Genomic DNA, 26310 nt, shown 5'->3' with positions numbered 1-26310 from the left:
ATGGAGAGACTAACACCTAGGGGACCACTTGGCAATCCTCACCAGGTAACTGTGTCTCCAAGCCCGTGGATATCACTCACGGCAGGAACTGGGGACAGGGTGCCTTCCAAGAAGCTTGACACAGCTGAAACTGAGGTGATTCTGGCCTCTGGGGAGGGCCTGGTCCCAGACCTGTGGTCTCTGCCTAGGCAGAGGCCAAGGGTAGGAGGCAGAGGGTGAAGGAGTCTGTGCTTGGGGATGGGGAGTGGGTGGGAGGGATGATCAGGATCCATAGAAGTGAGAGCCTGGGAGACCAGAGCCTTACCTCTCTACCATGGGTGACCAGGCAGCAGTCCCCTTAAAGCCCCTCCCCCTGCTCCCCATACAGGCTCACGCACCACTCAGACAACACAGTGGCTGTGTGTCTCAGAAGGAGACCCCACCAGGCCCATAGCCCACCACCGAGGCAGGGGACTTCCTGGAACTGGCTGGAGCCCAGGGACCACCCTGTGTGTCCCAGGAGCACTGCCAGCCCTAATCCCCATCCACTGGCAGTTATTTACTGGGCCCAAGAGCAATGAGGCTGTGACCAGGCCAAGGTAGGCTCACCCCTACCCCTGTCAACTGCTTCCCCTCAGCCCAGATTTCTCATCCTCTGCCAGGAACCCAGGCCAGAAGGACTGACTCCTCAGGTCTCCCCTGGTGCCCCCGATGGTGGCCATGAGGGGGCTAAGTGTGCCAAGCTCACTCTCCTGAGGCATTTGCCTCATTCGCAGACCTTGCCAGGCTTCTGAAGCCTTGGCCCTGAGACCCAGGCCTGAATTGGGTCCAGACACGGACCTCCAGACCGGTGCGCCTGGGGAGGATTTGCTTGGGGGTGGGGGCAGACACCAGGGAATCCTGGGGAAGATAGAGAGGGACCGTTCATTGAAGAACAACACCTGCTGTCCCAGCCCGTGTCAGCCTGAGGTCTGGAGGATGCTCCCCAAAGAAGCATCAGTGGAAACGCTGTGATGGGGGTCTGAGAGTATCCCAAGGCTGCAGAAACAGGGCAGTGGAGGGGCTGGACAGCCCTGGCTCCATCTCCTCCTCCCATCAGGAGCCCTGAGCCCCAGAGCCAGCTGTGGAGGTTTGTGAAGTATTCCCCTTCATACCTATCTCCCTGGAGAAGGCTGGGCATCCTTCTCCTTCCACCCAGCCAGGGGCAAAACTGAAGCCCAAGGTTCAGTGACTGTGGGAGACTGAATCTGCCCTCACACCTGGGAAGCACCTTGCCCCCAGCTGATATTCCCAGGACTGAGTCCCTGAGACTGGGCCCTTAACCCCCAGCCTTCAAGTCAGGGGCAGGGAAACCTCAGTGGTGGACTCACCCAGCCTCTTTCTTGCTGAAATGGGGGGTCTGGAGCCTGCCCCAGCAGCAGGAGCTTGGCTGGCAGGGCAGGCTGGGCATCCAGGACTTGCTCTGGAACGTGCCTGCTGTGTGGTCAGCTCAGCCTGACTCAGGAGGTGCAGGGCCCGAGGCTGTGCCTGCAACTTCCACTCCCTTCTCTCCAACCTCCCCTCACTGCGCCACCACGGGGCATTGGGTGGCAGCAGGGGGAAAAAGGCTGCTTGTTCATTTTTCTCTTCCTGCTGAAGATCCCAGGGTCACAAATATTCTGGGGTCTTCTGGGGTAGCACCAGGACTCAAGCCCCCTCAAGACCTTTGGGCCACATGCCCTGTGATGGGCAGGGGCCAGCACTGAGCCTCTGCAGGGAGGAGGATGGAGGAGGCTCCGGGGTCCTTGCACGGGGGAGAGATGGTGGCTAAGACTCTCAGCGGGAAGGCACTCCCTGGATCCTACAGGAAGCTGGGCTGGGGGGTGCCTGCTGGAGAACCCCTCCAGGAGCAGCCAGGCTCAGTCATCAATTAAGGAAGTATTTAGATGGAAGGCTCTTTCAACAGGGAAGGTAAAGCCCCAATACCCTCAGGAGAAAAGAATCGTCTTAGTTAATACGTTAGTTCAATAACTAATAAAGAAGCATAGTCCCAGGAAGGCAGAAAAGCACAGGGTCTGTGAGCTCTGGCCGTGAAGACCTGGGTTTGAATCCTAACTGTGTCACCTATTAACTCTGTGACTGAGGGCAAGTTGACCTTTCTGAGCCTCAATTCTTTCATCTGTAAAATGGGAGGAAACAAGAGTACTATCTTCTGAGGTTGTCAGGAGGATAAATTAAGTTAGAATATGTACTATGCTTAGTACAGTACCTAGAAACATAAAAAGCACTTAATAAATAGTAATATGAGCAATTATCTAGAAACTGGTTACTTTTTTGCTAAGCATTCTTCTAGGCGTTCTACAGGCATTAACACATTTAGCCCCAGAACACTGTGTGAGGTCCATACTATTATTAGTCCCACTACATTTGAGGAAATGGAGGCACCAGGAAGGTTAGTGACTTGTCCAGGGTCACACAGCAAGTAAGCAGAGGACCAGGATTTAGATCCAGACAACCTGGCTGGGAGCCTGCCTTTGACCCCACTGCTCTACTGCCCCCAGTAATGACCAGTCATTGTAATTACTGTTACAGCCCATCCTCTGGGTGGTCTGTGTTAGTGATGGTCTTAGAGGTGAAGAGAAATGGGCTTTCATCCCAGGAAAATATTCTGCCAGGGAGCGGTGGGAATCTGAGGTTGAGAGGCTACCAGCGACCAGAGGGAGACATGGGCAGCAACACGCAAATCGGGCCTGGTGACTGGCTGGAAAGGAGCAATTGGTGGCACTTCTTAGAAGCCTCAAGTGCTTTAGAGCAGCCCACAGGCTGTGGACAAGAGGACCGGGCCGAGCCTGGGCTGCCTCTGCTATGCCCTGCCTTGGAGGGGCCACTCAAGTACAACTGCCCCCAGGGCCCCAGGACCCTGGCCAGCACCTTCTCTGAGGCAGGCGGTGATGGCATCTGGATGTGGGCAGGCTATGGAGCTAGGTGTCAAAAAGGCATTAGATCCTTGCCAATTACAACCTTTGGTTTGAGGCCTTAGAGCTAAAAGGTTGCTAGTGTTACTGGAGTTAATCCCCAAGGAGGGACAAAGAAGCTTACCTTGCTGGGGGATGGCATGTGCTCTGCAGAAGGCTGACAGGAAAGACAAACACACTCAGCATGAAGCCACAGGAGAGGGACCCAGGGGAGAAGGGAGGGGACAGGGCACTTGTCCTGAGTGGCTTTGCTGTGGCCCATTGTCCTTTAAGGTTCTCGTGGGGAGTGGAGAGCCTGTCCCATGGTCACCGAGCTGGCCTCTAGCAGGCAGCTCCTGTGTAGAGCAGAGACAGGGTCCTGGTGGGAGCTGTGGCGGTGGGACTGGTGGCGGGAGGGCACAAAGTAGGAAGCAGCTTTGGTTTCATCACAACACTGCCTCCCAACCACGCAGTGCCGAATGTCCACCTCGCAAGCACCATGCTGCTTCTGCCTCAGATCGCAGGGGCTTATTATAAGAAACTTGTGCAGGGCGCCCAGGAAAAGCAACACAGCCGGGCCTCAGGAAGAACAGAAACCCAAGGGTCCCCCCTGGATCCCAGCAGCGCCAAGGACCTCAGCAGTAGGGGTTTGAGAGGATCCCTAGTGCCCTGTCCCCAGTAGGACTCAGCCACACTCTGCCTGCCCTCTGCTTTTCCTCCTGCCACCTACTTCTGCTTGTCTGCTCTGCCCCTCTGAGCTTCCGCCCACTCAGTCTCTTCCTCCTCGTTGGGCTTGTCTGTGGGCTGATGTGGCCTCGCCAGCATGTTAATACAAAATGACCTTTCACTCGCTGCTCATGGTAATGGCCTGATGCTCTTGGAGTTTCCTAATTCGCACCCCAGAGAAGGTGAATACCTGTGGCCATCACAGACCACTGGGTTCCCCAGGGCTCGGCCTCCCCGGAGTCATGTTCCACTTCCTGTCCAGAGGGCCAGGGGCATGCCGGGCAGCAGGGTCACGTGCTTCACCAAAGGTTGCCCCCCTGGAAGTGCTGGGGGCTGCCGACCCCAAACTGACATGCCCAGTGTGGTGGCCACTCCTTGGCCCTCAGTTCCCTGCTCTCCACTACACTGTGCAGTCCTGTCCCTGAAGGGGAGAGGGTCCCACAAATTCCACCCCCCGGGGCGTCTGCCATTCCCTGACCCCTGCAGCCCAGAACCACGGCCCCAAGGACACTGGTGGGCAAAGGCTGTTTGGCCCCAGAACACCTGGCAGTCACCAAGCATCTCAGGAGAAGCCTCTGCACAGATTGGTGGGCTTGTGCATGAGCAGGAGGGACTTAGTAGTCTACTATTTCTCTCCAGGGGGAGGCCTCTGCCTGCTGGCGGCTCACCGTGAGAGTCCTGGAGGCGCGGGGCCTGGGCTGGGCTGACCTGTGTGAGTACTGGTTCCTGGGCTCCAGGGGTGTAGGGATGACCAGGTCCTATGGGAAAGGCCTAGACAAGTGCCTTGGGGCTGGGCTGCCCTGGCTGGGCTGGGCTGCCCACAGTGTCTGCCGGGGTCTTGGTAGGAACCTGGCAAGGCCCCTGGAGAAGGGTGTGAGAAATTCTCTCTCATGACGCTTCTCTTGATGTTGGCAGTGAGCGAGACAGACCCCTATGTGATCCTACAGCTGCCAACCGTACCTGGAACAAAGTTTAAGACCAAAACAGTCACCAACTCCAGTCATCCCATATGGAACGAGACCTTCAATTTCCTAATCCAGAGTCAGGTCAAGGTAAAGGCCAGGGTACCCCTGGCCACCAACCTGAGGACAGGCTGTATCCTCCATAGGGAGGGTGTGGAATGCACCTTCCCCAGGGATCAGTCAGAGAAACTGGGGAGGGGAGTTTCTTTGTGTCCCAGCCTGGATGTGCTGTGTGCAAGAGAATGTGTGAGCCCACCAACTGCCTGTGGGCCCAACCTCCAGCAAGCTGCTGGTCCTCTCTAAGCCCATCTGTGGAACAGAGACAGTAAGAACCCCCTCCTGACTGGGTTATTATGAGGTTAAACAAGATAATGAGTGGAAGACTCCTAGGACAGTGCCCGCACATATGGTGCCTGAGGGAACCAGCAGAGCAGGGGTGGGAGACTCTTTGAAAGAATGTTATTTTTTATAAAAACAAAATTTAGCAGGGAGAAATCAGGAACTTTGCTGGATTTCCTTTCACTACTTTTAAGTTTTACCATTATTTTTATTTTGAAGTACAAAGCACAGAGGCATAATAATCTTTTCTGGCCCTGACCATCAAGTAAGGGTTCAATGGTGTGAACTCCAGCTGTGAGTAAATAATGTGCTGTTCTCGGGTCCCTAGAACGTTCTGGAGCTGAGCATCTATGATGAGGACTCAGTCACGGAGGATGACGCCTATTTCAAGGTTCTCTATGACGTCTCAGAAGTCCTCCCTGGCAACCTGCTCCGGAAGACTTTCTCCCTGAGTTCCCAGGTGGGTAGGGAGTCCCTGTGGGCCCCACCTTTCTGGGATCCAGGCTGGAGAAGTTGCACAGTTTCTCCCACCTGTTGGGAAGCTGCTGGGCTGAACTTACTCACAAAAGATGGAAACCCCTCCCAGAGATACTTACATTTTAATAGGAAAGGGGAAGGCTTAACTTAACTGCTACAGACTAAATCACTCAATGGAGGAATTTTAGTCATCTATTGGGGGAAGGTTTTGGGTGGTGGAGAACTTCTTAATGTCCCTCAAAACACAGCTCAGTGTAACTGACCCTTTGGGCAGTTGTGGGCTCCATCACTCCTGCTCACTGCCTCTGATGCTCCCATGGTGCCCAAGGCCTGCTATAGGAAGATTTCCATGCTCTTTCTCCAGCCTGCGAAGGCTGGGGTCAGAGGAAGGCAGAGTTATGGGGTCGGGTCCCCCTCAAGAGGAAGATGAAATGGGCCCTGGGCATCCTCAAGCCTCTCTTGGCTTGTGCTCCTCATCTCCCGCTTCAGCCCTGCCGGGGAGGGAGACCTGTTCTCTGCAGACTTACTGGTTGTGGGACTTGCCCAGGGAGCCCATCTTTCCCTAAGCCTCAATATCCTCATCTGTAAAATGGGAAGAATTATAATATGGTGCTTCCCCTAGAGACTGCTTGAGACGGTGAGATAACACACGTAAAAGAACTGCATCAGCTCCAAAGACTTATGTAAATGTTGACGACTTGCTCTTCTTTGATTTCAGGGTCAGGAGGAGCTGGATGTGGAGTTCCTGATGGAAGAAACGTGAGTAGTGTCCCACAGCCCAGGCAGTGTCTCAGGACCCAGCTTTATTTGGGGAAATGTCTTTGACCCACATCTTCCTGTTGGTAAATCCAGCCGAGGTTTGCTGCCCCTCATCTCCGCACCTCTGCCAGTCTGGGTGGGGAGATCCTCCGAGAGAAATGAAGAGAGCAAGGTCAATGTTCCCCCCCCCCCCAGCTCTCTCTCCTCACCTTTCACTGCAGAAGCATCTCCCTCACCCCGAATCATATCCAGGACTTAGAGTCCATCAGCATTACCCAGGGAGGCCCCACATGGGCTGTAAGGGGGCAGGGCAGTGCAGGAAGCCTTTGTCTTTGCAAGGCCAGACTCTGGATGGTTTGATTTTTCTAGGTCAGACCGCCCAGAAAGTCTCATCACCAACAACGTGCTTGTGGTAACTCCCTTCCCCAGGCTGAGGGGGACCTGAGGAAGGGCCCCAGAGCAGACACTGGGGGGTGGGGTGGGGCAGGACAGCTGCCTGGGGGGTGGGCCAGAAGGGACAAGGCAAGGACAGGGCTTTGCGGTAAGACCGCCCGTGGCCTCCCAGCTAGGTGGTCACCTGGGGCTGTGGTCAGGGGCTGGGGGGCTTGGAGGGGCCTGGGGCTGAAGGGAACATGGGGAGAGGGGAGGCCAAGGCTCTGGTGAGAGGAGGTTCTGCCCCAGGCTGGAGGGCTGAGGGGGTATTGGGGAATTATCGGTGCTTCTTGACAGTGTTAGTCATGTGTGATGAACTCATAGTTCTTAGCCCTGGAAGGTGGCGAGGAGTCATGCAGGCCCAGGCCAGGTTCAGGTTGTTAATACTGAGCTAACTGAGGCTCAGAGAGAGTTTCCAGTGTGGTGTGCTTCCAATCTGGGAGCTTCGGGATAGGGTCAGGGGATCACTCAGCTCCTCCTTGGGACAGTGGAGAGTCCTCGTCAGCTCTCCAGAAACCTAGCAAGCTCATGAAGCTGCAGTGAACAGGAACAGGCACAAGGTGGCGAGAGACGCATTAGAAACTTTCTACTGAAAGTCAAGGCCCAACCAGCAACGCAGGCATGACCTGGGAGCAGGGCCCAGCCTAACATGGGGTGAGTAAGGCACCTAGAGCCCCAAACTGAAGGAGGCACCCACCCTCGGGGTCGTGCCAGTGCCTGTTTGATGGGCTAATATTACTTTTTCAAGTACACATTAAAATAGAGTCATACCTGTGGCAGCTGCCTCTTACCCGAGGTGCTGGAGACCAGCGGTATGTGGTTAAACTCAGCAGTTCTACAGCAGACGGTCAGTAGCAGGAATTCAGGGGGCCCCAGGCATCTGCTGGCGTGCTTTACAGAGGGAACGCAGCAGGCTCATGTGGCAAATCAGTTCAGGGGAGGACGGTCGGGAGATATTCTAGTTGCTAAAAGTTTAAGTGTTTCTCTGATACCTCATTCCATCCGCCTGTGGACCAGCAGTTTGCGTAATACTATTTGGGAGCAGTTGTAGTAGAATGCATCCTCTGGGTTGAGGCCACAGATAAATGTAGAGAAGAAAGAACTGTGCCTGAGGGCTGGTGGCTTTCAGAGATTCCAGATGTTTGGCAGATCTAGGAGAGCTGGGTGGGGAGATGGGGCTCTCCTGGCTGCCCACCGACATCTGGCTTAGCAGTTGCAGAGATAGGGGATGGGTTTCTGCATCCAGTCCCACTCTGGAGCCCACTTCTTGTTCTGTGTGTGGTGGATTTGGGACAGTGGGACTCAGAGGGTGAGGGGACCTCAGCTTCCCCTGCAGAGCTCCCAGCCCATGTTGTGGTCTGTCCCAGGCCCGAGAGCTGTCATGCCTGGATGTCCGTCTGCACAACGCAGGGAGCATGGCTGTGGCTGCAGGTGAGACCTCTCAGAACCAGGTCTGGCCTCCGCCTGGAATGTTGGGGGTGGATAAGAGTGGCTGGGAAACCTGTGCAGGGCAGGAGGTGAGCAGCAGGGCAGAGCTCGCCTCTCCCTTCTGGCCCACACAGCACCAGGCAACAGGTCTCCTCTGGCCAGGAGGGTCCCCCTGACCTGGGGAGGGCATGTCACAGGAGGTGGGAGTCCCATGGGGGTTGTGGGGCCCAGCAGGCTGGGGAAGGCACGTTCCAGAATCCTGTTTGCCACGTTCCAGCCACCTGGGCCTCCACTATTTCTGGGCAGTACAGCTGGTTTCCCGGGTCCTTGCTGTGCTTCGGGGCTCTTGTTCCCCTTGTGTTAACCTGCCCACTCTCTCTCTAGATCAGGATGAGCTGGAGCTGGAGCTGGTGCTGAAGGGGTCATATGAGGACACACAGACATCTGCCCTGGGCACAGCCTCTGCCTTCTGCTTCCACTACATGGTGGCCCAAGAGGCAGAGCTGAGTGGGCGCCTGAGGGTGGGTCTTGGCTCTGGAGCTCTCCCGCCAACCCAGCCTGGGCCGACTCCAGCTCCTGCAGGCCCCTCCCTGACCTTCCCCCTGCCAAGGCCAGGCCCCTATGGCCTTGCCAGCCTCCCCCAGTTCAGCACTGTGCCCTTGGCAGACAGGGATGACCACCAGCGGCCTAGGGTGGGCGTGGGGGTCTGCTGTACCATGTCGGTCTTTGTTTGAACCCTTCAGTGGTTCCTCCAATGATGCTCTTAGAAGAAAATCCCATGTCTGTGCCCAGAAGGCCCCGCACAGCCTGGCTCCCCGCCCACCTCTGCTGCCTCATTTTGTCCCGCGCTCCCCCTCCTTCATGATGCTCCATCCATACTGGTCTCTCCTTGCTTTTCCAACACGCCAAGTGCTTTCCCTGTCCTCTCTGGCTCCTTCCAAGGCTGCCTGCTCCCCCTACTCCTCCTCTTTTAGATCTCAGCTCAAATGGCACCTCTTCAGAGAGGCCCTCCTTGACTGCCCCCCATCTTAAATCAACCCCACATACCCGCCTTTTGTTACTCTATCATATCACACTGCTTATTTCCTTTCCAATGCTTACTAACATCAGTTCATTACCTGTTTCAGGGGCTGGCCAAGTGGTGTAGTGGTTAAGTTTGTGCACTCGGCTTCGGCAGTCCAGGGTTTGCAGGTTCGGATCCCGGGGGCAGACCTACACAGTGCTTATCAAGCCATGCTGTGGCAAGTGTCCCACGTATAAAATAGAGGAAGATGGGCACAGATATTAGCTCAGGGCCAATCTTTCTCAGGAAAAAGAGGAGGATTGGCAATGGATGTTAGCTCAGGGCTAATCTTCCTCACCAAAAAAAAAAATTAAAGTTCATTACCTGTTTCTTTATAAATTCATACACAGGATTCAGTTAGCTAATATTTATTTATTGTTCTATTACACAATAAATATTAAATATTATTATTTCTGTAATAGTAATTATAATTATTGTAAGTACAATAATCGTAAATACTGTAATTATTTTTGTACTATGAGGGAGGGATTGTGTCTGTGTGGCTCACTGTGTAGATACTCAGTAAGGATTTGTTGAATGAATGAATAAATGAATATTTCCCTCCAGAGCTCCGAGAGCAATGGCTGGAACTCAGACAAGTCAGTAGGGCACCTCACTGTACCCCTGAGGTCCTTGACCACAGGGAAGGAGGTGACTATTGACCTTCCTGCTACAAATGTAAGTGGCCTCAACTGGATGGGAAGTGCCAGTGACAATAAAGATGGGGCAAACCCAAGGCCCCCAGGGAATACCCACATCCCCTCAGGGTTTAGGACATGCTGAGCAGCGTCTCTTGCTTTGATTTCAGGCCCCAGGAGTGAGGCTGCAGCTCAAGGCTGAGGGCTGGTAAATGACATTCGTATCTATGGGGGGCAGTGAGGGGTGGTCATGGGGCAGGGGAGCACTGTGGAAAGGGTGATCCTGGCGGGTGGGAGCAGGGAGGTTATTCGGCAGCTGTTGTGCGCTTGGCCAACCAGTGGCTGAGCGATGCAGGTGCCCCCTGACGCTTGGATCCTCCATTGCCTAGCCCTAAGGAGCTGGCTGTGCACCTGAGCTTCGATCTGTGTGTGGAGGAGAAAGCCTTCCTGAGCAGGAGGAAGCAAGTGGTGGCCAAGGCGCTGAAGCAGACCCTGCAGCTAGACGGAGACCTGCAGGAGGACGAGGTTCGGGGGTGCAGGGGGATGTGGGCAGACACCTTGGACTGGCCTTAAGGGAGCACCTGATTCCTGTGCCCTCTCCAGACACTCCAGGCAGCAGAGACTGGGGAGCGGGCATATGGGGGAGATAAGGGGCATGGTAAGCCCTGGGGTTCTCACTCCCTTTGGGGTTCTGTCCAGGGCCGAGAGCTGTCACTTCCTGCGGAGGGGCTGGGCACCAGCTCTACCCATGACTCCACCGCGAGGTTTCTTCCCTGGAGGCAGGAGGCAGCTCCGTTCCTGTCCTTGTTAAGCCAGCCTGTGTCTGTGTGTGGTTCAGGTCCCCATCGTGGGCATCATGGCCACAGGAGGAGGTGCCCGGGCCATGACCTCTCTCTACGGCCACCTGTTGGCCCTGCAGAAGCTGGGCCTCCTGGACTGTGTGACGTACTTCGGTGGCATCTCAGGCTCTACATGGTGAGGGCCCTGGGGCCTGGAAGAGCAGAGATGACCAGGCCCCAGAGGGGAGTGGAGTGGACGCTAGAGGGACCAAGTGGGTGTGAGAAGTAGGGTCTGACGGGAGTTAAGGGGCTTTCTCAGAAGGGAGGAAATGGACATTACAGAAGTCCTGCCATGAGCGAGGCCTTGCAGATGTCCATTCCATGCTACTGAAGAGGTGTCAGGGGGCTGATTCAGAAGGAGCTGGTTTGAGTCTCTGCAACACCACTTACTGGCTGGGTGACCTTGAGCAACTTACTTCCTCTGAGTCTCAGTTGACTCATCTCCAAAATGGGGATAATAATAGTAGATACTCCATAGGATTGGAGTGGGACAGCCTGGGTAAAACACCTAACGTGTCTAACACACACCAGGACTCCAAATTGGTGGCTTTTTTTCTCTTTAATTGTTATTACCTCACTTAATCCTCACAACACTCTCTAGGGTAGTTTCTTTTATTGTTCCTACAGTATAGATGAGGAAATTGAGGTCAAGAGATGCTATTTTACCTAAAGACAACATGGCCTCCCTACACCCTATCCCACCTATGATGAGGTAGGACTTTTCACTGTTAGAGATTCATTCCTTTGAGTCATATTGAAACTGGACTTTAAGGAGTAAAAGAGGAATAAACTCCTCAGAGGAGTTTAGGTGACAGCTGTTGACAAGCAGAGTCTTAAAGGGCTTCAGGACAGGCCTATGAAGACGGGAGTAGGGTCTAGAGCTATGCTGTACAATACAGTAGCCACTAGCCACATGTGGTTATGGACCACTTGAACTGTGGCTAGTCCAAATTGAAATGTGATATAAACATAAAATACACAGTGAATTTTAAAGACAGTTTGAAAAAAAATAAATTTATGTTAATTTTTATATTGATTATGTTGAAATGATAATTTTGGGATCTATTGAATTACATAAGATATATTATTAAAATTAAATTTTACTGATCTCTTTGTACTTTTTAAAAATGTGGTTACTAGGAAATTTTAAATTATATACTTGGCTCACATTATATTTATATTGGACAGCGCTGATCTAGAAGGGGAGAAAGCCCTGAGACACATTTTCCAGACAGTGGAGCCTGGTTGGGAGAAGTCAGAGGGTGGGAAGGAGGAGTTGCAGCTACCATGCTGGGCCTAGACCTCCTACTGTACTGTCCCTTTGTTCTCCCAGGACAATGGCCCACCTCTATGGGGACCCGGAGTGGTCCCAGAGGGACCTTGAGGGACCCATCGGATATGCCCGAGAGCACCTGGCCAAGAGCAAGCTGGACGCCTTCTCCCCAGAGCGCCTGGAGAGCTACCGCCGGGAGCTGGAGCTTCGGGCCGAGCGGGGCCACCCCACGACCTTCGTGGACCTGTGGGCTCTCGTGCTGGAGGCCATGCTGCACGGCCAGGTAGGAGCGTGTGTGCTCAGGCGGGGCTGGCACGGGCCTGTGCATTTCCTGCAGGGTAAGAGAGGCCGGACCCTGGTTAAAGAATGTGGGAACTCCTGTGTTTCAGAGACTGCCCAACTTTGTGATGCCGCCTTTTTGAGTCAGGCTATTCTTCAGTTAATTGCTATGAAACAGAATTGCTGGATCTCCCAAAAGCTAGTCAATGCCAAAGTCAGTAAAGCAAACAAAGCTTTTGCATTGTGTTTGAGTCAGTGAGATTGCTCAAACAGCTTTTATTTTATTTATACTGCGTTATGAAATGTATTCTTCTTCTTAATCTTCACAGTAGTGTTAAAAGCACAGAGTCTCGGGCCGGCCTGGTGGCGCAAGCAGTTAAGTGGGCGCGCTCCGCTGTGGCGGCCTGGGGTTCGCTGGTTCGATCCAGGGTGCTCGCCGATGCACTGCTGTTGAGCCATGCTGTGGCAGCATTCCATATAAAGTAGAGGAAGATGGGCATGGATGTTAGCCCAGGGCCAGTCTTCTTCAGCAAAAAGAGGAGGATTGGCAGATGTTAGCTCAGGGCAGATCTTCCTCACACACACACACACACACACACACACACACACACACACAAAGCACAGAATCTGGAGCCCAATTCCCTGGGTTCTCATGCCAGTGCCTTTTACTAGCTGTGTGTCCTTAGGCAAGTTACTTAACCTCTCTGCGCCTCAGTTTTCTCATCTGTACAATGGGAATGAGAATAGTACTTACATCATAAGGTTGTTGTGAGTACTCAGCGGTCCCCCGGCATAGAGGAAACATTAAGTGTTAGCTATTATATTTCTTTGCTGTTGTCCTAACACCATTAAGACAAAACTGAACATATAAATTTTTTATACATTGCTTTCTTAAGGAAAGCTTAGTAAGTTAACTGCTGAATCTCACATTATCTGATGCAATTATTAAAATCAGTGATTTTTTTACACTGTTGTTTTACTACATATAATTATCTGAACAAAGTTTCTTTTAAAGCATTTGAAACAACTAAAACAAAAAATATCTTTAACATGCATAACAAAAAAGTTAACTATCAAATAAACTAGCAGAGGAAGGATTCTTATCTTTCTCGTTAGGACTTTGACCAAGAATAATTATCATGTAAACTAACCAAAAATGAATTTGCTTTGAATTTTTTTCTTTAAATTTTATTCTTGCTGGCAAACACAATGCTCCTTGGAAATTACCAACCATTCTTATTTTTTATTTATTAGTTTAAAAATATTTATTATAAAAATCTAAATATTTATTATTAAATATTTATTATGATAAATAAATTATAATATGCATTTTCAGACCTAAGGAAATGCATAAAACATAAAGAATAGTGTAATGAATACTCATGATCTCACCACCCAGCCTAGGAAATGAAATGTTACAGAAAGAGTTGAAGCCCCCTGGGGACCCCTCCCCAGTCCCATTTCACTCTTATCCCACAGACGTAACCACCATCCTAAATTTAGGTTTATCATCACATACATATCTGCAATCTGTACATTTTGTTATATTACATAACATATAATTACATGTATTTTATATATCTTTATTATATGCACCTTTATTACATCTACTTTTATTAAAAATATATATCCTTAAGAAAAATATATTATTTGCACGAATGGTTTTGTACAAGTCTCCTTGTGCACCTGTGTTAGAGATTCTCTAAGCCTTGAGGATATATACCCACTAGTGGAATTGTTAGGCCACTGGGAATGTGTACCTTCAACTTTCCCAGCTGTTATCAAATTGTTCTCCAAAAGGGTGTATTAATTCACACTCCCACCACCAGTCTATCGTAGTTTCTTTTTCTCTACATGCTCTTTAGACTTTTAAATTTTTGCTCGTTTTATAGGCGTGAAATGAAATTTGTTGTAGCTTTCCAGTTCCTTGATTTTTAGTATGACATCATATTTGCAAGTGTATTTGTCATTGGAACTTCCTCTTCCGTGGATTACCTACTCAAATCCTTTTCCGTTTTTTATATTATTTTGTAGGATTTTTTAAATATATGCTAGATATTTTTCTAATAGACTTTGATACATAATTTTAATATTATCCAGTCTATCATTTTTTTCCTTTATGGTTTGTGCTTTTAGGGTCTTCCTTAAGAAATCTTTCCCTCCCCTAAAGTTACAAAATATCTTCCTGTATATTCTTATAAAAGTTTTAAAGATTTGTTTTTCACAATTAGGCCTTTAATCCACCCAGAATTTGTCTGCAGGTATTATGTGAATAGGAATCCAATTTTATTTTTTTCCCATATGGATAGCATACTTTCCCAATATCACTTATTGATTTTTTTTCCTCCACTGATCTGCATTCGACTTCTGTCGTGTTTCAGCATTCATATATTCACGGAACTCTTCCTGAGCTCTATTCCATTCTAATCGGGTTGATTTTCTATCCTTGTGCCAATATCACACTGGCTTAGTCACTCCACCTTTGCAATAAATCTTGGTATCTGAGAGGGCAAATTTACCCCGCTCCACCACCTTGGTCCCACTCAGAATTATCTTGGCTACTTTAGGCCCTTTGCTTTTCTGTATACATAATAGAATCGGCTAGTCAAGTTTCATGATAAATGTTGAGATTTTTATTGGAATGGCATTGAATTCATAAAACCAACGTAATTACTTGAAATAATTTTTATTTTATGAATATATTTTATGTATTCTTTGGATCTACTGTTTAAGTTCATGTCCAGTTTTGAGAGTGTTGTGTTTTATGAACTGACATTTCTGCTTGGCGGCAGCAGTTAGTTACTATAAGTGGGAGAAGCTTGTTGTAAGAGTTCACTTTATGAGGTGCTAGAAAATGCAGTTTGATCTGAGGCTATAAAGAAGACTTGAATTACCGTTTGATCCTCCACTAATGACTTAATGCATGGTTTTATGGACGAGGTTTATAGTCATTTTTAAAAAGACAAACTTAGTTTTTTTGTTGTTGTTCACAAGAATAAAAAATCTTGTAGTATTATTGAACAACAATACATTGTTAAAAATGAGCACCCATGTGGTTTTAAAAATTTTGTCCCGGGCCGGCCCCGTGGCTTAGCGGTTAAGTGCGTGCGCTCCGCTGCCGGCGGCCCGGGTTCGGATCCCGGGTGTGCGCCGAGGCACCGCTCCTCCGGCCATGCTGGGGCCGCGTCCCACATGCAGCGGCTAGAAGGATGTGCAGCTATGACAGACAACTATGTACTGGGGCTTTGGGGGAAAAATAAATAAATAAAATCTTTAAAAATTTTGTCCCAATATGAAATCTTTGCAAATATTGTTTTTTTTTTCTTGGTTTTCATGTTTTTTTTTTAGTTGGTTTTCCTGTTTTATCTCTTAAAGCTTGCGTTCATTGTATGCTTTTTAAAATAATTGTTTATTCAGACAAATTTAGTGTTGACTTCAAATTTGTCTTTAGATATAAGTATTTGTTATCTCTATACCATACTAATCTACAGTACCAAAAGTCATATTAAAATGTCATAAAATTAACTCTATTCATAACAAATAATTTCATTAATATTAAGTATTATTAGAGAAATATTATACCCTGAACTTTACTCAGAACAACTGTATAGTCTACATACTTCTGTAATATTGCTTTGGTTTTTGTAAAAACCTGCTTGTAAAATCCACCAGTTATAATCAGTGCTTCTCAAACCATCTCTTTGAAACATTTTCCTTTAATCTTTTGCTGGCAAGTACTCAGCTGCTTAGAAGCTGCTCACCATTCCTCAAGGAGAAACTCACAGTTTTTCTCTTATCTTTTCCTGATTTAAGAAGGTCTTAACATGTTTTTCTTCAACTCTGGACAAAAGATTTTCAACACACTTTAGTCCCACCCCGTACAATGCCCAGACCACGTCAACACATCACCACCCTGCACCCAGCTCCCACACTTCAGGTGGGAGCTTTGAGTCCTCAGAGTGGTGTTCTGCAGGGTTGGGATCCTCATTTGGAAACTGGTGGGCTAGAGATGGAGAGGCCTGCCACGACTTACTGGTGAGCTGTTCAAAGAAAGAGGAATACTGTGTACTGTTTCAGTAGATGGACGGGGTGCTGACACTTTTCCACACCTTTCCCCAGGGCAGAAATTGTGCATCTGTAGTAAAAGGACACATTTCCCCTCATCATACGTGTCAAAAGAGCAGGCAAACAGGATTCCTAAAGAAAAGGACTAAGAGAAGGGAAATTGCAGGTGTTAATATGGCCCCTTCCCTCCTCAACACATATACACGTTCCCACCCATAGGACTGGCTTGTAGATACAACAATAGTCAGTGCTGGGGGCTCAAGCCGTAGTCAGGGATTTTCCTGTGGATTTCCTGTAACTCAAGCCATATTGGGGACCACTGAAGCACAGGGGGAAAGATGACTGTGGTTGACACATGAGTGCTCTTATGGAGTGACAGAGGGCTGGCCGGGGGAAGAGGAAGTTCACCGGGTGTGCTGGGGCTTCACCGTGAGTGTGGCAGGGGGACTCCTCACTGAATAGGCTAGGCCAGAATACCGGGATGCACACCTGTCTGATCATCAGAACCACCTGGGGAGATTTAAAAAAAGGCAAATTCCTAAGTGGCTTCTGCTGATTCTCAGAAGAGACCCAGTAATCGGTATATTTAATGTACTCTAAGTAAATCCGATGATAAGTGTTGATGTGGCAGGTTGGGAACTCTCTAGGTCTAGCTGCTGAGTGAGGTGCCTTCCAGCTCAGAGAGCCTAAGAGAGGGATGCATGTTCGTGGTACATGTATGGTTCCATCAGAAACAGCCCAGGGCCTGTGGCAGCCGGATCCTTCCCAAGGTGGGGCTCCAGGCAGCCACCACCATTAACCTTGTTGTTGCTTGAGATGAACCCTATTTGCATCTCTGGTCCAGGATAGAACGAGACCTTTCTGTGCCCCTAGAACTCAGTGAGGCTTGGTAGAGTCTCCCCCAAAAGGCAAGCCACAGTCCTGGCCATCAAAGACAGAGCCTGGAATTTTATTGAAGAGAAAATTAGAAACAGAGGCAGGAATTAACGCTGAGGTAAACTTCATACCGTGCAAAGCAGGAAAGAAGAGGGTGCTGAGGGGAGGCAAAGATGTCAGAAAAGCATTGGGAGGGGCTGAAACTTGACCTGCATCAAGGTGAACCTAGAAGGGGCGGCCCATCTGCTGGCAGAGCTTACAATGTATAGTAAAAGGGGATTCCTGTGTCCTTCCTGGAAAGCAATATGTGTGTGTGCATGCGCATGTGGAGGGGTGTGTGTGTTGTGCTTTGTGTCTGTGTGTCAGGGTCCATCCTTCCACCCATAAAGATGGGGCCACGGGAACCACAGGGTGCAGGGGTGGAGTGTCAAATTGACATTGTAGTCCTTGTGAATGGCACTCTGTGGGGATATGCAGTGCACAACCTGCATAGCCCTATGTAGTGACCCTGCATATGGGGCTGGTCAGAACGTGGGGGGGAGGGAGTGGGAACTGAATGTGTGCACCCACCCAAGATGGAGTTGCCTCCTCACCCCCAGCCTGTGCTCCCACCCTGTGCTCCTGTCCTGGTGGAGTTGCTGCCTCTATGGTGCTCCCAACCTCACTTAGGCCCTCATGCCCCCAACCCCAGGTGATGAATCAGAAGCTGTCAGGACAGAGAGCTGCACTGGAGCGGGGCCAGAACCCTCTGCCCCTCTACTTGAGCCTCAATGTCAAAGAGAACAATCTGGAGACCCTCGACTTCAAGGGTACAGTGCTCAGTTCTGCCTACTCCACCCTCCAACACATACCCACCCACCCACACATGCGTACACAAATACTTCCTCTGCACCCTGGGAGTCTCCAGAGAATTCAAACAGAAAACTCCTGTACAGAATGCGAAGCCCTCTGGAAGGGTGGTGGTTCTGATGGGCTGATGAGCCAGACAGCAGAGCTTGCTGTCCTGGAGGTGGGTGGGGGGGTGTGGGGGTGAGGGTTGGTGGTGGTGAGGATGTGGTCAAGGGGCTGGGTGGGGGAGTGGTCAGCCCAGGAGTCAGCCAGACAGGGAGGAGTCTGTGGCCTGCTAGGGGGCAGTATCTTTGGCCCTTGTCAGAGCTGGGCTCCCCCAAGCCCACTCCCCTCTCATCCCTGCCTTTCCCTCCTGCTCCCTCAGAGTGGGTTGAGTTCTCGCCCTATGAGGTTGGGTTCCTGAAGTATGGAGCCTTTGTCCCATCCGAGCTCTTTGGCTCCAAGTTCTTCATGGGGCGGCTGATGAAGAGACTCCCCGAGTCCCGGATCTGCTTTCTGGAAGGTGAGGGGTGGTCACTCTGAAGGCCAGGACTCTCTGACTGGACATGACTCCTGTACTCAGGTCTGGCAATGCTCCCGGGTAAGGGCCAGGGTTGGGCTGTGGGGAAGCCCCACTGGGGCAGCCTGCTCCCCACTCCCATGTTCCATCTGTATCCAAGCGTGGGGACCACTGGCTTCCAGGCGATGGGAGCAGGGTACTGAGGCCTGGGGCTGACCTCTCGTGGGGGTTTGGCCTCCAGGTATCTGGAGCAACATTTTCTCCGTGAACATGCTGGACGCCTGGCATGACCTCACCAGCTCTGGTGATGCCTGGAAGCAGCATATCAAGGACAAGATCAGGCGCCTGGGTAGGAAAGGGAGGCAGTGGGGGGGGGGGGGATGAGGCCGCCACCCCTTCAGACGCTGCGGGGCCAGGGCCTGTGGGCTGTCAGAGGGGAGGCAAGGCCAGGCATTTCCAGGCCCCTCACTGGACAATGTCTGTTTCTCTGGGCCAAGAGGAGCCCCCTGCCTCCCCGAGGACCTCCTCACGGCCAGAGACCGCTTGGCTGCAGCCTGGAACGGCACTGGCCCAGGCGTTTAAGGGCTTCCTGACAGACAGGCCGCTCCACCAGCACAGCTCCAACTTCCTCCGGGGCCTCCAGCTGCACCAGGACTACTGTCGCCAGAAAGACTTCGCCACCTGGGCAGGTAAGGGCCACTGCCGTGTGTCCCTAGGTAACAGAGTTGGGCTCCCACGTGGAGATGGAGCATGGCTAGGACTGGCAGAGGCCTTGGGGGTCACAGTGTCCACCTCTGGGGTGTGACCTGGAAAAGGTCTTGGGAAGGGCTGGGGTGGCGTGTGCACTCAGGGAGTGACACCAGAGGTAAGAAGGCAACACGGAGGCAAATGCAGTATGAAGGGGGCGAGTGGATGATCTGTGGTGGAGTGGCCGCCCCTAACTATCACTGTTTCGCCCATCAGACTGCCAGCTAGACTCCACCCCCGGCCAGCTGACCCCGCAGGAGCCCCAGCTCTGCCTGGTGGATGCCGGCTACTTCCTCAACACCAGCTGTCCCTCCATGTTCCGGCCAGGCCGCAGGCTAGACCTCATACTCTCCTTTGACTACTCCCTATCCTCGCCCTTTGAGGTGCAGACCCTCTGCCCGGCCAGGCAAAGCTCCTGAGCAGCAGGGCCACTGAGCCACTGGCCAGAACTCCTGAGTTCCCAAGGGCAGGGGGGGCGGGTGACAGGCTCCGACCCACAGGCTCTTGCAGGGTCCTTGGTTGGGACGGGCTGTGGAGGTGCTGGGGCCCTGGGCTCCCAGGCAGGTGGACTGGGAGGAAGCTTACCACACCTGCCCAAGCAGAACAGCTGAACAGAACTGAGAGGAGACCCTGGCCTGTCCACATCCATCCCCCAGGGCCTCCAGGGAGACCCTAAGTGGGGTGAGTAGGGCCGTGATGCAGAAGTGGGTCCCCTGCGAGGCCCTCTAGGCTGTGGGGTTTGACTAACCCAGCAACAGCAATCCCAAATGGAGGCAGAGTGCTAGGTCTGTACCCCACCTAAAGATTTTAACCAAACCACATTGCAGACCACCAGGATACTTCACCTCCCTCTGAGGCACTATGTAACTTAACTGGGCCACGAACAGGACAGAACCAGGTTGTCTTGACACTGAACAGTCAGTTTGGGCTGGAGCCGTCCTAGCACTTTCTAGAGCGCTGACCTGGGATGACCGGGAAGTAGCTGGTTCTCTCTGGGCCCCCTCTGCCCCACCAGGTGCTGCAGCAGACTGAGCTGTACTGCCGGGGCCAGGGGCTGCCGTTCCCCCGCGTGGAACCCAGCCCTCAGGACCAATGCCAGCCCAGGGAGTGCCACCTCTTCTTGGACCCCACCTGCCCTGAGGCCCCTGTCCTGCTGCACTTCCCGCTGGTCAACGCCTCCTTCAAGGACCACTCGGCCCCTGGTGAGGCAGCCCCTCCCTCTCTAACAGCCTGGCAGCCTGGCCCCTCAGAGGCTCTGTCCTGGGCCCTCCCCAGTGCCCTGTGGCCAGCAGAGGAGGAGAGTCTTAAGGCTAGTCCCATCTAATTTTGGACTGGGTGCCCTCATCCCTGCAGGGGCCTCTGTCTGTGAAGTCACTGTGCTGCTGTCCTCTTTGTCATGACCGGGCTCCTTCGGCCTCTCCTTCCCCTAATCTCCCTAGCTACGACTGGGCTCCTCTGCTTTCCTGCCCTGTGGGGTGGTATGTAGGAATCCCTGCGTCCAGAGGCTCCCTGCATTGTCACCATCTGTAGCCATGTCCACCACTGTTCAGGCCAAGTTGTTGGAGGCCTTCATAAAGGCTGTCCAGGCTAGACAGCCAGGAAAGAACGGCCCAGTGCCTCTCTCTCAGATTCCCCTAAACCTACCTGGGGTTTCACTGGCCTCTCTATCGTCCTGCCCCAGCCCTGGCTGGGTCCTTTCTCAGGGAGCTGGGCCTCTACTCTGGGGTCCCCAAAATCTAAACCCTCATCACATTCCTTCCAATCCTCGCTTCCCACCAAACTGGTCAAACTTCTATTTCCTTTTGCTGGGAAAACCTAATTTCTGCGTTTGTGCATTATTCCTGGCTTTCTAGTTCCCACCATAATTCCAAACCTTCCAGCTTTACTCTTAACATGCTCAGCCTACATCTTAGAATTCTCTTTCTCTCTCAACAAAGACTGGTTCTTGCAAAGCAAAAGCCATTTCGTTTTCATTCTTTTGTTTCCATTATGGGTTTTAATAATCCATTCACTAACCTAATTGACTTTGTCGTTCTGGCTGTTTCCACCTTACCCCTGAAGGTGACATAGATACGGGGTTGCCTGAGTAGTGGAAGAAGGGTAATGCTGCAAGAAAATGCAGGCAGCAAGTTCTTCATATCTCAAATAGCATCCTACTATCCACATTTATGCTCTGGGTGAAGGACACAGAGGGCTGGGACAGAAGCAGGGAGCTCCTTCAGTGGGGTGCAGCCCACCCCAGTGCCCAGCTGTGGAGGCCTCTGGGCCCTGCTCCTCACCCCCTCCCACCCCTGGGCAGGTGTCCAGCGCAGCCCCGCAGAGCTCCCAGCTGGCCAGGTGGATCTCACGGGGCCCACCTCGCCCTATTCCCTGTTCAACATGACCTACAAGAAGGAAGACTTTGACCGCCTGCTGCAGCTCAGTGACTACAATGTACGCAACAGCCAGGGCGCCATCCTGCAGGCCTTGAGGACCGCTCTGAAGCACCGGGCCCTGGGGGCCAAGCCTCCAGGGGTGCAGACTTGAGGCTGCTCAGGGGGCCCAGGATCCTGAGGGCCACACGCTGACCCTCTGGAGGCTGGGGGCTTAGCCCACCCACAGCTGAGCACAGCCACAGCCCTTGACTGGGGCTCTGGACTGGAGTTCTTGGCTCTCCCGGGCCTGGGCCACCTCTGCAGCTGGTCTCACTGCCCAGAAGGGGCTGTGTCCCACCCAAAGTTCTCCCTCACTTTCGTAGCTGGTTTGAGAGAGTGAAAAATAAACTCCTCACCAGACCGGTGTAGAACAGCTGGTCTGACCAGACAAACATTCACACATAATTATTTTCATGTTTGAGCAGAATGGATTTGGGACACAAGCTGGAGGTGTCAGATCAGGAGTGGGGACAGGCAGGGCAGGCACGGCCTGACAGACAGGTGGCTCCAGGGATCAGGGATCACAGTCTGTCCTGAAAGTCTCCTCTTCCTCTCCCTCCTCCTCCTTCTCCTCCTCTTTCTTTTTTATTTTTTCCCAGAGCAGACAAACCAGTTTAGCCATACAAGCAGAAGTTAATTTAAATTATTTTGCAAAACAAGTGGAACTTAACTAGGGCCACTTCTTGTTAATGCCTCTGAAAATCATAAACAAAATTTAAACTGTTCCCCAAAATTGATGTGACTACTTTAAACCAATTCCCTACCACCAGTAAAACTCTAATGTGACAGCCAATCACTATGAAGAGTGAACAGCCACTGCTTCCTCGCCATGTGAGCTGCCTTATGACGATATACCTCTGAGCCTCATTCCATATTCTAAGTATGGCAACACCTGCTTTCCTTTGCTCGCCGTTTGCTTGGAGTATCACCTTCTATCCCTTCACTCTGAGCCTATGTTTTTCTTTAGAGCTGAGATGTGTTTCCTGGACGCAGCATATTGTTGGGTCTTGTTTTTTAATCCATCGAGCCACTCTGTGTTTTTTGATTGGGGAATTCAGTCCATTTACATTTAAAGTGATTATTGATATATGAGGGCTTAGTACTACCGTTTTATCTCTTATTTTTTGGTTGTTCTACATTTCCATGGTTTCTCTTTCCCTGTATTTCTGTCTGCGATTTCAGTTTGATGGTTTTCGGTGATGGTTTTCTCGGTTTTCTATTTATCATTTGTGTCTCTGCTCTGATTTTGTGTTTAGTAGTTACCATGAGGTTTGTATAAAAGATCTCATAGATGAGATAGTCCATTTTCTGATAGCCTCTTATGTCCATTAGCCTAAGCAGTTTCATTCCCATCCGCTTCCCCTTCTGTGTTGTTGACTGTTTTTATCATGAAAGATGTTGAATTTTGTCAAATGCTTTTTCTGTGTCTATTGAGATAATTATGTAATGTTTTTTTCCTTTGTTCTGTCAATGTGATATATTACAATGATTAATTTTTGGATCTTGCACTCCTGGGATAAATCCCACTTGCTCATGATATATGATCCTTTTTATGTAATGCTGTCACACTCACTTATGATCTCCCACACTCAAAGGAACACACACACACACAAACTCACACACAACTATGGCTGCCCTGGTCCCGGGTGGGTGTCACAGTGACAGAGCCTGGCTCTGGGGTTGCCCTTGTCTGATGACCTCTCCTCAGGACCCTCTTCCCTCTGCTTCTTATATATTTGGCTGTATTTTGATTCTACAACTTCTCCATTTTATCACAAATTCTTATTTTTCAGTGGTGTTGATGATGGTATGTACTGGCTTGGGTAGAAAAAACACTCCTGTGTTTCTCCTTTACTACTCACACGGAACACGTCTGACACTTCTGGTCACCAAATGAGTGGGTTTTTCTCCCACATGAAGCAATTCTCTGTGACGCCAGCTTGGTGTCTTATAATTCCACTCAATTCTGACACTATCTACCTGGAGATAGCGTCAGATCCCACAAGTTAAGCGATCAGTCCCACAAGACTGCCTCCACTTCAGATGCCAATTGCAAGTCCCAGGTTGTCATCTATACTTCAGAGTAACTGACTATAAATTGGGGTTCCCACGACCCCCTTCTTTGGTTCGGTAATTTACTAGAATGGCTCACAGAATTGGGGGAGACACTTACTTATGTTTACCAGTTTATTAAAGGATGTGATAAAGGATACAGATGAACAGCCAGATGAAGAGGTATGTAGGGCGAGGTCTGGAAGGGTCCCAAGCAGAGGAGCTTTTGTCCTCGTGGAATTGGGGTGTGTCACCCTCCTGGAGTGGATGTGTTTGCCAACCCAGAAGCTCCCTGAACCCCATAATATGGGGATTTTTATGGAGGCATTATCATATATACATGATTGATTTTAACTCCATTTCCAGCTCCCTCCCATCTCCAGATAATGGGGGGTGGGGCTGAAAGTTCCAAGCTTCTAATCATGGCTTGGTCTTTCCAATGACCAGCCCCCGTCCAGGAGCCCACCAAGAGTCACCTCATTAGAACAAATGACACTTGTGTCACCCAGAGAATTCCAAGGAGCTGGGTCTCAGATGCTCCCAACACTTAGGAAATTACAAAGATCTTAGGAGCTCTGTGTCAGGAACTGGAGTAAAGACTAAATATCAGAACAAATGATTCTCCCAGCACCCCTATTTACAAGGATTTTAGGAGGTCTGTGTCAAGAACCAGGGACAGAGACAAATATATATATTTTTCTAATTATTTCACATGGCTATTGTGTTTTATTTCATGCCAGCCGTTTTACGTTATTTCCCTTAATTCTCATAGCTACCAAAATATGTTCAGTAGTATTACTATCCCCATTTTATCAATGATGAAACTCAGGGCCAAGGAGGAAAAAAGCGGCGCCTGACTCCATCTGCTGGGAGCTGACCTGACACCAACTGCTGGGTGGTGGTGCTCTCCTGATGAACACACTTTCACGAACACCAACATCAGATGACAGCATGGCTATGCAGCCGTAATGGAGTGAGACAGAAATAAGGCCACTCCAGAATCATGTCTGAGTGTGGACAAAAACAAGATCATCGTGAGGCCACCAAAATGAGTGAACTTTGCGCTCTCCTGTCTAGCATGAGAGATTGCTGCTGCTTTACCAATCACAGCTTTAGCCCTGCCCCATTCCCCTACCTCCTAGATAGAAATTAAGATATCCAGTCATAGAACTGCCCTCACTTTCCAACAGCACACAACCCAGAGCAACACTTCACTTCCTCGAACATTCCGTAAGTCACCTCACATAAGCCCAAACCCCACAATAAACCCCTCTGACCCCCCGCTTACTGAGACACTCCAGGTTACTCATGGTGTGCGGTCTCCTCGGTTTGCAACAAGTACCAATAAACCCAAATTTGTTCGACTACAGTGATGTTCCCAGTGGTATTTGGCTGGTGGGCATCAATTAGGCTTCAGCAACTTGCTGAGGATCACTAAACTCAAAAGTAGCAAAGCTGGGACTGGGACTGGAGGCTTTAAAAGCAATGCCCGGCTTCCAACCGCCACACCACCATGCATCTTTGGGCACTTACTGCGTAGCACGCCCGATTGTGTCGTGAGGAATTGAACTTACCTAAGGGGAGCTCTGGCCTTTGCCCTTGGCTACTGGGAGGTGATCTCTGCCCGCCTGGGGTAGCCTGCCTGATGGGAGTGTCTTTGTTTGCTGGGGACTTTGGCCGATGAACAGCCTCATAATGTGACTTGTGATGGGGCCTCTGGAACAGGCTGTATCAGTTCCAATGATACTCCAAAGGCACTGGGACTAAAGCTATTAGCCTGACCTCTGGGAGGGGCTGGAGACGAAGACCAGCCGCGTGCATGCACAGTATGTGATGGAGCCCCAGTACAAACTCTGGACACCAGAGGTTCAGGTGAGTTTCCCTGGTTGGTAATCCTCTGGGTGTACTGTCACTCACTGTGGCCAGGAGGCGGTGCTACCGTCCATGGATCCACAGGGAGGGGGCGACTGGAGGCTCTGCATTTAGACCCCTCCTGGACTCTGCCCTGTGCTTTGCTTCCTTTAGCGGGTTTCAATTTGTATCCTTTCGCTGTAAAAAAAACCCCATGTAATCATAAGTATAAAGCTTTCCTGAGTTCTGTGAGCCATTCTAGCAAATAATCAAACCTGAGGGTGATCCTGGGGTCCCCTGAACTTGCAGCTGCTGTCTGAAGTGAGGGCAGTCTTGTGGGGGCTGTTCCCTCAGACTGCAGTGTTTGGTGAGCTCCCTAGCAGGTGTGGTCAGACCCCCTGGGCAGACTGGGCAGTCTGGAGGACTCTGCCCTCAACCTTGCAGTTTGGCTGACTCAGGACACCTGTGCTCTGGAGCATGAGAAGGGGCACAAGTAGAAAAAAAGACTTGAGGAACTTTCAGTAAAGCCGGAGAGAGGGCCGAGGAGTTCTGTACAGCCCCATAGTGGGCTGGGCTGAGGCTCAAGGCCATACCTGGTATGTGAGTGTGCATGTGTGTGTGAGTGTGTTTGTCTGTCTCACCCACCAACTAGCTGCTGTTACCCCAGGCCCCCTGACTATCTGAGGGCCAGGAGGTCCCGTTAGCCCCACCCTGATCTGAGTGAGGACAGTGGCTCTGGCAGCTCTCAGGTCCCATCTACAAGCTCTGTGTGGGTTCCACAAGGCTCTTCCTGCAGCCTGTGGGCTGCTCCTGGGCCAGGCCCGGAGCCG

The 26310-nt window shown here is 51.0% G+C and overlaps 1 protein-coding gene across 2 annotated transcripts; it reads left to right on the top strand.

Moving 5' to 3' along the window:
- On the top strand, positions 1-21689 carry PLA2G4D (phospholipase A2 group IVD). Of its 2 annotated transcripts, none has more exons than XM_004421456.3 (20): positions 1-45; positions 4278-4350; positions 4554-4690; positions 5268-5399; positions 6135-6175; positions 6545-6587; positions 7975-8038; positions 8420-8556; positions 9666-9776; positions 9907-9944; positions 10126-10261; positions 10575-10711; positions 11909-12131; positions 17760-17877; positions 18282-18419; positions 18658-18765; positions 18914-19105; positions 19380-19546; positions 20179-20365; positions 21463-21689. In XM_004421456.3, exons 1-20 carry the CDS (start codon positions 1-3, stop codon positions 21687-21689), a joined length of 2454 nt encoding a protein of 817 aa, XP_004421513.2. The 2 variants fall into 2 exon arrangements, with proteins under 2 accessions (XP_004421513.2, XP_087285247.1); XM_087429121.1 differs by having other exon boundaries at positions 7975-8058; positions 8425-8556.
- The last annotated feature ends 4621 nt before the right edge of the window (positions 21690-26310 follow it).

Source organism: Ceratotherium simum, chromosome 3 (genome assembly GCF_057802395.1).
Source record: "Ceratotherium simum simum isolate JZ-2026a chromosome 3, ASM5780239v1, whole genome shotgun sequence".
NCBI lineage: Eukaryota > Metazoa > Chordata > Mammalia > Perissodactyla > Rhinocerotidae > Ceratotherium > Ceratotherium simum.
Note: the sequence above shows the minus strand (reverse complement) of the source record. Positions and strands in the feature narration are given on the sequence as shown.

Excerpts from the sequence above, each read along its gene's own strand:
- PLA2G4D (XM_087429121.1), top strand. The coding sequence starts at position 1 with ATGGAGAGACTAACACCTAGGGGACCACTTGGCAATCCTCACCAG. Across the intron at positions 4,691-5,267 it reads TAATCCAGAGTCAGGTCAAG|AACGTTCTGGAGCTGAGCAT; the intron begins GTAAAGGCCAGG and ends TCGGGTCCCTAG. Across the intron at positions 6,588-7,974 it reads TCACCAACAACGTGCTTGTG|GCCCGAGAGCTGTCATGCCT; the intron begins GTAACTCCCTTC and ends GGTCTGTCCCAG.